The 10,470-nt window shown below is 34.2% G+C and overlaps 3 protein-coding genes across 3 annotated transcripts; all 3 read right to left on the bottom strand.

Annotated features, from left to right (window-relative positions):
• Positions 1-1,112: 1,112 nt before the first annotated feature.
• On the bottom strand, positions 1,113-1,930 carry CBG28035 (the record flags this gene model as incomplete). The annotated part of the gene is made up of 4 exons (XM_045240438.1): positions 1,113-1,343; positions 1,387-1,532; positions 1,577-1,709; positions 1,829-1,930. 4 exons carry the CDS (start codon positions 1,928-1,930, stop codon positions 1,113-1,115), a joined length of 612 nt encoding a protein of 203 aa, XP_045098622.1.
• Positions 1,931-3,534: 1,604 nt separating this feature from the next.
• CBG07772 lies at positions 3,535-4,857 on the bottom strand (the record flags this gene model as incomplete). Its single annotated transcript, XM_002645941.1, has 5 exons — positions 3,535-3,765; positions 3,812-3,957; positions 4,006-4,138; positions 4,251-4,528; positions 4,575-4,857. The coding sequence occupies 5 exons, from the start codon at positions 4,855-4,857 to the stop codon at positions 3,535-3,537; spliced, it is 1,071 nt and encodes a 356-aa protein (XP_002645987.1).
• A 1,091-nt stretch (positions 4,858-5,948) lies between these two features.
• CBG07773 lies at positions 5,949-7,050 on the bottom strand (the record flags this gene model as incomplete). Its single annotated transcript, XM_002645942.1, has 5 exons — positions 5,949-6,113; positions 6,404-6,529; positions 6,696-6,807; positions 6,856-6,914; positions 6,979-7,050. The coding sequence occupies 5 exons, from the start codon at positions 7,048-7,050 to the stop codon at positions 5,949-5,951; spliced, it is 534 nt and encodes a 177-aa protein (XP_002645988.1).
• Between the last annotated feature and the right edge of the window lie 3,420 nt (positions 7,051-10,470).

The following is a 10,470-nucleotide window of genomic DNA, read 5'->3' as shown; positions in this document are numbered from 1 at the left end:
GTATGAGTTTCATTTTTTTCATTGTATGAGTTTTGTTTTTTGCGGCATTTTAAAATATATTCGACGAAATTTGCTGCAAAATATGCGAAAAGCTAAAAAATGAGTAAATTTAATATTTTCCCGCCGGGTTACTGTCGCACTCGTTTCAACTGATTCCGGTTGTTTACGCTTTCAGATATTTGTTTACAAACATCGCATACACTTCGACTCAACCTTTTTTTTTCTCTGACAAGGATAATAGAACGTTCAAAGACGGTATTATTGAGAAGAAAAAAATGATTCAGATATTTCCAAATTCAGAAATTTTGGAAAACTGAATTTGAAAAACACATAGATTCGAAAAATATCACTATTCTGAAAAAAATAAAGCAGAAACTTATAAAACGAGAATTTCTAAAATTCAGGAATTCAAAATTCCAGAAATGCAGAAGCTCAAGAATCTAGAAATTTTTTTTAAATTAGAAGTTCAGAAGTTCCGTATTTTTTGAAATTCTAAAATAAGTCATATTCAAAAAAAAAATCAAAAATTAGAAATTCAGGAATTGAGTACTTTTGAATTTAACAAACTTAGAACTCAAGAAACTTGAAAGTTGGAACGGAATAGTTCCACATCTGCAATCTAAATTCCTAATCTTTAAAACTCAGAACTTCGAAAAATTGTCAATTTCAGTAACTGCACAATTCAGTTATTTGAAATTGAGCTATTTGTGATACCAGTATTACCGTAAAACCTGTATTATGATGGTCCACTACTTTAAACTTTGTTCTGATTTTTCTAGGTTCATGCTAAACGGATTAAAATTTGTTAACTAAAAAATTATTGATGATGATATCACAAACATTTCATCAGTTGGCACATTTTCGATATATCTTATAGGTCCGAGATAATTGAACTCAAACTTGGCTGTGCGGGAATCCTTCTATTACACGTTATACGGTATTGTGTCAAGAAAATTCATTTTATAAAGTTTGCTGGTTCTGTGAAATGTTATTTTATTTTTGTTCCAAACTAGGAACATTGTTAATTTTGAGCTCATGTAGAAGAAAAACTTTTTTTTAAATCCAGGAAATACGGTTTTATTAAGAAAAGAAATAACAAAGATAAAAAACTGTCAATTTGTAACCGTCGCAACATTTCCAGTTGATCCTGACACTGTGCGATGTTGTGAAACCGTGATCAGATTCGAACCCGGTTTTGTTCCAATCTTCAAATACCGACAGACCATTATTCTAGTTTTCTTAGACTCCACAAAATAAATGAGAAAGTTCATGAACGCTACTGCTTCCATTCTCACATAAAAGTACAATAGTTTCCCAGCTGGAGATAGGCCAACGTACAGAGCCTGAAAAAATTGAGCTGATGATTGACAATCGGGTTCGTTGTACCGGAAAAATTTTGATAATGACTGCTCCAAATTCGTAGAAAGATAGATAAGCTGCCATGGTTATCGTTTGCCGTATCATCATCATATCTTTCTTAGCTCTTTGTTTTGAAATGAAAGTTGACTGTGATGTGCTTCGAGTTGGTTCCACTGTAATTATAACTTTTTTTAGTTCCTTGTTGATTAAGCCATACCTTTTCTGAACTTGCGCAAAAAAGTTGCATAGGAGTTGTTCCGAACAAATCGAAGATGAAAAATGATACTCAAGTTCACACACATACATGAGACCGGGAGAACTATTGCATATGTATTTTGAAAAGTAGTGATCTGAAAATATAATTTCAGATAGTGTCAAAAATGTTTCCAAAGCGAGATATTCTAGACATCAATGTTCTCACTAATTGAAAAGGGGAGAGAAAAAGTCTTGAAGTGGAACAAAGTCTTACCGGATGACGACCTGGAGCACATCCTGAAATAAATGCTAGTCGAGTCATATCAAAATTGATGTCACACGGACTGAAGTATGGGATGAGGAGAGAGATCAACATTAAAATTGCAATTAATCCACAAAATATAAAAACTGGTGTTGCTGAACCACATATTCATTGGTTTCATGACAACTGCCACTCGATTAACACTCATTAATACACTGATAACCAAAGCAACTAGGTATGAAAAATTACCCAATAGAGTAGCTTCACGCCCCATCAGTTCGGAAAACTCTGAAAATCCGAATATCATATACCAAATATCCCATAATATAAGCTCCCAAACTGCCAACTTTCAGCTAATTCATCTCGGATCCTTCAAAAAAAAAGCAAAAAGTTGTCAATTGGTAAATTACTTATCATGATGTCACCAGTATTTTATTTGTTAACAACTGTTTGATATCTTTCATAAGAATCGAGATAATTGAGCTAGAAGTTGACAAATTGGGTGGGCTTATAACCTACGTTCTTTTCTTTTCGATTTCATCCTGAACTAACCGAAATATCCTGGAAGTGTTGCTATCAGATATACACAGGGTTGAAGAAGAAGAATAAAATTGGCAAGGATGCCACGAAGGCCCATAACCACTAAGTATGCATATGGAATGGATGAATCACGTCGACTCTCAATTGTCGACAACAGTAGAATAGTGTCAAATGCCAAGAAAATACTTGGAAAGATAATAGAAGATATTTGTATCATTATTTGATTGATACTCAACACTCGATAGTTTGGAAGTACGATTGTATTATTAGTAGTAATATTCATTTTTTTTTAAATTCACGAAATCTTCTGTTTTCGTTCCTTTATCCTTTTTCTTAGTTTATCAGATATCCTCCTCTTTGAAAGAAACTCTACTCAAGAGAAAAAATGTATTGAACCGAGCAACTTTGTGGTCTGCTAGGAAGCTGGGTGATGTGTAATAAATTATAGTTGAACGGAGTTCAGCTGTGATGAAAAACGAGTGGGAGTAATCGAAAAACAAACGAATAAACGTGTGGTGAGAACTTTTATCCAGAGCTAGACTCGAAAATTGATAGGAAAATTGGGGTGAGAATATCAGGATAATTATCAATGATCTCATTGAATTTCATAAACCATTTTTTGAGAAGATATCAGAGTTCAGTAGTTTGGTCTACTGTGGGTTAGTTATTTCTTTTGACCAGTGTGCTTTATTGAAAAAAACTCTCAAAAATGCCTTTTTCAGGAAACTTCCAAAAAAATGTTGACAAAAATTTGTCAGAAAAAAAAGTTATTGAAAAAAAATACTCGAATATTTTTTCCGAGGAATTAGTTCTTCTTGATTTCTCGAAAAATACGGAATGCGGTATTTCGGAGTGTCGCTGTTGAATTTTTGTTCTTGTCATTTTGAGGAGGCCTAACTTTTGCAAGTTGAGTTTCCTAGGCCAGAAAATTCGATTTGCGAAAATTTGGCCGTCAGTACTAAATAAGTCAAGAAAACACAACTTGCAGAAGATCAGGTTGAAATGAATTAGTTTCAAAAAGTTCCTCAAAAATTTCTCAAAGCCGTGTCAAACGGATACACTGTTCTTGACCCTTTTTAAGAACTGACATCCGATTCAATTAATCCATGTTACTAAAGAAACAAAATTCATTTGAACACATTGCAATAAATATTGAAAAATAATCAAAGCCAGAGTTATCAATTAGTAACCATTGCAGTATTCCCTTGTGGTCCTGACACTGTGCGATGATGTGATACCGTGACCAAATTCGAATCCTGTTTTGCTCCTTTTTTCAAAAACCGACAAACCATTGCTCTTGTTTTCTTAGTCTCGATGAAATAAATGAGAAAATTCATCAATGGAATTGATTGCATTCTCACATAAAAGTACACTTGCTTTCCAGTCGGAGATAGTTCAGTGTACAAATCCTGAAAAAAAACTGAATTTTATTAGTAACTCTTCAAATCGATTCACCGGGAAAACCTTGATAATGAATGCTCCGAATTCATAGATAGACAGATAAATTGCCATGGTTACCGTTTGCCGGATCATCATAAGATCCCGTCGAGCTCTTTGTTTTGAAAAGAAAATTGGTTGTGATGTGTTTCGAATTGGTTCATCTAAAATTTTATCGAATTTCTTTTTTTTCAACATTTATTGAGACACACTTCTTTTGATTTTGTGCCAGAAAATTATATAGGAATTGTTGCGGACAAATCGAAGATGAAAAATGATGCCTAAGTTCACAAGCATACATGAGAATGGGAGAATAATTGTGTACGTATTTTGAAACGTAGTGATCTGGAAAACAAATATTTCAGATAGTTTCAAAAATATATCTAATTAGAGAAGAAAAATAGCATCAATGTTCAAAAATTGCTTACTTATCAAACAGAAGAAAACAGAAACTCACCGGATGACGAGCTGGAGCACATCCTGATACAAACGCCAATCGATTTACCATGAAAACCACATAACATGAACTGAGGTATGGGATGATGAGAGAGATAAGTATTATAATTGCAATTATTCCACAAAATATAAAAACTCTGGTGTTGCTGAACCACATATTCATTGGTTTCGCAACAACTGCTACTCGATTAACACTCATCAATACATTGACAACAAGAGCAATGAGATATGAAAAAGTACCCAATAACGTGAATTCACGTCCCAGCAATTTCGAGAACTCTGAATGATCCAACTATTTCTCTATCAATTCCCTATTTAAACAAACCCTCGTATCCTTCTACTGTAGTTATCAGATTCACAAAGTATTGAAGAACAAGAACAAAATTTGAGATCATCCCGCGAAGACACATAACCACTATGTAAGCTAACGGAATCGATGAATCGCGTCGGCTACTAACAGAAGACATTAGAAGAATTGTATCAAATGCGAAGAATGCACCGGGAAAAATAATAGCAAAGAAATGCACCAATAGTTGATTGAAACTCAACACTTGATAGGTTGGAAGTGAAATTGTAACAGTATCTAGGGGTAGAGTAGAAGTCTCCATTGTAGAACCCAGAATATCCGAAAAAATCTTCTTTAGGTATTCAAGCTCAAAACTCGAAATCTCACATCAAGTATTGATCTAATGAAAAAATGACAAATATCACGAAATCTTCTGTCTTCCTTCCTCCTCCCCTTTTTCGTACCCCATTAGATATCTTTTTCTAATAAACAAAACTTTAGTCGAAAGAGAAAACAACTCATCGAGCTGGAAAAAATTCTTGGTACGGGCGAAGATTTTGTGTTTACCAGGAAATGTAGTTAGGTTTGATGGTGTGTAATATATCATAGATTTATAAAGTTTTGGATTTTTCTCCAGTTATAAAAAGAAGAGGAGCGTTCGAGAAATTCAAGACCAATAACAAAAGGGAAAACAAAAAGAATCTGTTAGATGATCTCGAAGAATTATAAAAATTGAATTTTTTTGAAGCTCAGCGCTTGATATAATAAAAGATCACCTCTAATTATAGAACCCCTAAAATAACAGGATCCTCTGAAAATGAGCAGGAACAATAAGAGCGTTGTTCCATCTAATACATGTTGTACGGTATACAGTTCTGTTCAATAAAATTTACAAAAATGTATTTTTCAGTTGATTTTGACAGCTTTCAGGAGTCTGGAGCTTGGCTGTCAAGTTCATTTTTAAAATTTTGGAGTGTGTGAAGTAAACCTCAATTGAACATTAAACATTCACATATTTTTTTGAAATTTCCTAGTTTTTCAACTTCCTGTCGATTTCTGACAAAAAAACCTTTTCATGGTCCGTTTTGTACTGGAAATGTGAAAAAACCAGGTTTTGCCCTTCTATTACAGGTTCATTGGTTTTTCAGTAAATATATAATTACATTGCATATATTTTCCAATCGGATTTTTTCGAGTACATATTTTTTGAAAGTTAAACTTCTGATTTTTACCAACTCATCTCTTTTTTTTTCTTCTTGAACTTATGTCTACGTACTAAATCATTCTGCGTACAAGTCATTGTTTCTACTCTAGTGATTTTTCATTTTGAACTTTCAATAAACAAGAGTAAAAGTACATTTGAACTTTATTTCCAAAAAGTTAATTTGAAAAAGTATGGTAAGTTGGAATCATTCAGTTACGTCCTCCAGTATAATAAGTGTTGTTGGCGATTTGATTGACGGAATGGCGAATTTCAGCAATATCCGTATTGCTGGCACGTTGTTCTTTCTCCAAATCGACAAGAGTTTCTTGAATGAGGTATCTGAAGACTTCCATGCCGAAGAAGTCGGCTTCTCTCTGAAAAAAGCTAATATTTTTATTGCTGAAGTAGTGTTAGATCTCTGGAAGTGGTAGTATTCCGTGACTTGTACTTTCTCGGCCTACGTTCTATACAAATGTGTCTTTCGTAACCATGAAACATCCATGTTTCACTCCTCCGGGTGTCTTGAAGCACACCGCACACAACTACTCAAAATGTAAACAACGGTTATCAATTGTTATCAGCTCTAACCGTTACGCATGGTTAAAGAATTGAAAATCAACCAACAAACAATGAAAACTGAAAAACCTGGGGTGGTGACACTTACCTTAAGCTGCGACAAGAGGTCTTTGTCTTTTGGCAGGACAGTGTTCTTTCCGTCTCTCATAAACTGCAGAACAAACGCAAACAGGCGGCCGTCCCGGTTGACAAATATGGCTCCTGACTCATCACGCTGAAAAAAAATATTTCAGAGGTTTCAACATCAGTGAAAGAGTATGAGTCGAATGGGAGATAAGAGAAGTGAGAAACACCAAAATCAGTATTTTATAATAATGCTCTAGATGTACTTCCTGACTTTTTATAGTTTTCAGACCATTAAAATGAAAATCTGCACTTACAATAGTTCTTTGCTGGAGCAAAACTATTTTTCCAGTTGTGCGATCAATCCGGATGAAATTCAGGAAGTAGGAGGATTTGGATTGTGCCAGTGTGTCGTAAAGAGTTGTGAATCTGAAACTTGTCGCGATTATATCACATTTCACAAGCATCTAGACAAACCTTGTACCTCCTGCATTAATATGTACCAAGTCTCGAGCATGGTGAGCTGAGATTTCCTCCTGAAATTTTATTTTTTGAAACTTTCTATTTATATTTAAATTCCAATATTTCAAAAGTAATTACCTTCTTATAATCCGCATACTCTGCGGTATGCATATCCGTGCCATTCGAATGAAGTGATGCTCTTGCCAACATTTTTAGTCAGAGTGGGTGCTTGCCGCGAAACAAAATTGTCGAGCGAGTAGAAAAACGAGGTAATAAAACACAACGTGTTATCAGTGACGTTAGGGCGGAAAATCTGAAAGTTTCAAAGTGTCAATACATGGAGCCCTCCCCATTTTTTCGGGATGGCAACACGTGCTGTTGCTGAAATGATACGGAAATAGGAGTGTTTTGGAAAATGGAACAGTACGAAAATAACTACCGTAAAACCTGTATTAGAAGTGCCTCTGAAATTGAAGGGCCCCTCTAATTGAAGTGCCCCCCTAGAGACCTCACGAAAAATAGAAGTGCCCCCTCTATTTGAAGGGCCCCTCTATTTGAAGTACCCCCTCTAATTGAAGTGCCCCTTTGACTATTACTTCCTTTGATTTTCAGCCGTTTTTTCTATTGTTTTGATTAAATTACTGTCTGATTTTAAAAAATACTGGCACCGGAAAATTTGAATGCCGTTGCTTTTAGATTTAGAAAATTCTGGAAATTCTAGCAATCAAAATTTTATCAAGAAATCTGAATTTTAATCAGAAAATCCAACTAAATTCAAAGAAGTTAATTTCGTTTGATATAATGGCGGATTCAAGGACGATGCTGTATCGGAGGAAGAATGTGAGATATCAAAAAATCTGAGAACACAAGGAAAAGAAGACAGAATTTTACGATGGAATTCAGAAAACAAGTTGTGGATTTTGCAAACAAAACTTTGCTTATAACAAATAAAATTGTTGATGTTAAAAAATTGTTAAGTAAAAACAACAAAATTTTAACCGAAAGACGATGTCCCTATAATAGAAGTGCCCTCTCTAATTGAAGTGCCCCCCAAGAGACCTCACGAAAAATAGAAGGGCCGGCACTTCTAATACAGGTTTTACGGTATATTGGAGGAATATTATATTTTAGGAAACTGTTGAGAATGGAACGCAATTCAAAAACATACATCTATTAGGGGTTGTCATTAATGAATAGTATCCAACAGCTATCATTTTTGTACAAAAAAACTTGGTCATAGGTCCCTCAACGACAACTACTGTAACCTTAAAGGAGGCCAGACATCAAAAATTTCAAAAATTTCATTTTTTTAAATATGTGAATCTGAAGTACAAGTATATATACCTACTTGAAAATCTGAAAAAAATCATTTAATCGGCAAAAAAAAATGCACTTTTTTTTACCACTGCCTTTTGCTGTCGCCGTGTTGAAACCACACACTTCTCAACGTGTGCGCGCGCGGTGTAAGTGGTTGTGCGCGGAACTGTCGTTCATGAAGTCAAGGGTTTGATTCCTTCTCGTGGCTTTCTTTTTTTTACAGCTTTTTTAACGTCATTTTACAGAATAGAAATGGGGAAAAAATTACGACACTTATTTTCTGTTCTTTTTTCGCATTTCGCCTGTATTTTGATAATGAGGTTTGTCACTTGTTGTGCGTGTGGAAACAAAGTTCTGACAGGGGAAGTACCCGAAGTGAAATTTCTCTTTTTCATAGATGTTAGTGGCAAAAAATGTCCCGTCGCTGGACTAGCACAAAACGGATAATATAAGATGCCCATAGGCAGATTGAGCAGAATGACAAAACTGTTTGTGATTTTTCAGAAAAAGTGGATCAAGTCCATTCAAAAAATCATAACTTTGTACAGATTGAAGATAAAACGATATACTAAACTGTATTTTAACGATATACTAAACTGTATTTTGTCCGAATGGTCCGATCGTATGATTTTCGAAAAAACACCTTTGAGAGACCATGTCTATCCGATTTCTGTTATGTCATAATGCACAACTGTAGTCTCAAACATATAGCTCACCGTTCATTTAAGAGAGATTTTTGAAAAAATAATATTTTTAAAGTCAATTCCATGTACCCCTCTACATGCTCACTTTCAACATGTGAAATTTTTTAAAATTTGTTTTGACTCCTTGATCACGATTTGATAATTTTCTGTCAAAAAACAACTAGATCAACTGAATCGTTTGTTCTCAGAGCTTTTATGATGTATATGGAAAAATGCGTTAAAAAAATACCATGTTTAGGGGTACATGGAATTGACTTTAAAAATCTTATTTTTTCAAAAATCTCTCTTAAATGAACGGTGAGCTATATATTTGAGACTACAGTTGTGCATTATGACATAAAAGGAATCGGATAGACATGATCTCTCAAAGGTGTTTTTTCGAAAATCGACATTTTTTGATTTCATACGATCGGACCATTCGGACATTTCCTATCATAGTAAAATTCTTTGCAGAGATAGAATAAAGGTGTTATTTGGTTTTTTGTAGCCTGTAATTCGTGCTACAAAATACAGTTCAATATATCGTTTTATCTTCAATCTGTACAAAGTTATGATTTTTTGAATGGACTTGATCCACTTTTTCTGAAAAATCACAAACAGTTTTGTCATTCTGCTCAACCTGCCTATGGGCACCTTATATTATCCGTTTTGTGCTAGTCCAGCGACGGGACATTATTTGCCACCAATATCTGAGAAAAAGCGAGAGGACACTTCGGGTACTTTCCTTGTGAGATTAGAATAATTTTAGAGTATTTTAACATTAAAAAAAGCGACGGAATTTCTATCGGGAAAAGCAAAATGATCGCAGTCCTTATGAAAACATATATAGGCGGCTATCGAAATGATGAATCAATTGAACATTATAAATGCGAAAAACTGTATATTTTGAACGAAATTTACACTAATTCGAAAAGAACAAGGTTTTAAGTATTAAGAATTGCGAAAAATTGACAAAAAAAAAACCGCAAAAAAAAGTCAAAAAATAAAATAAAAAGTAGTTTGCGCGGGCGATTGCCCGCTTTAGGTGCGAACACCGCGACGGCAAAATACACAGCCCCTGAAAATTCCCCCGAATTTTTTGCTGTCTGGCCCCCTTTAAAATATTTTAAATTTTTCTATTTATTCTCTTGTTATTGACTTTTTTCAGTCGATTTTTTCATTATTTTTTCTCAAAAAAGTTGGAAAACAAAAATTTTGAAAGTAAAACAATTGACTCAAATGTATGAAAATCGAGATAAAAAATCTGAAAAAAAAAATCATATTCATATTACAAAATCGAGATAATTGACCCGGAGAAGAATAAGTTCAGGTTACGGTAGTTCTTGTTGTAAAACCTTCGACCACGGCCACCAGCATTTCTCTCCAATTTATTCATTTTTGTTTGTACTACAAAATTAGTGTTTTCGGAAAGTCATTTCCGATCATTTCAAAACTACTGAGAGTTTTCAGTAAAGACGATTTAATTTGACATTTTATTTGATAGAAGCCTGGGAGTTAATTTGACGATTAATTGCAAACAAGGGGGATATAAGTGTCAATTGTTATTGTTTTTTTTTTTGCTTTTGTCGGTTTGGATGCGTCTTTCTATTATGCCGTAGTTCAAAGTTGA

The sequence above is a fragment of the Caenorhabditis briggsae genome (assembly GCF_000004555.2).
Source record: "Caenorhabditis briggsae complete genome, chrX, whole genome shotgun sequence".
Classification (NCBI taxonomy): Eukaryota; Metazoa; Nematoda; class Chromadorea; order Rhabditida; family Rhabditidae; genus Caenorhabditis; species Caenorhabditis briggsae.
Note: the sequence above shows the minus strand (reverse complement) of the source record. Positions and strands in the feature narration are given on the sequence as shown.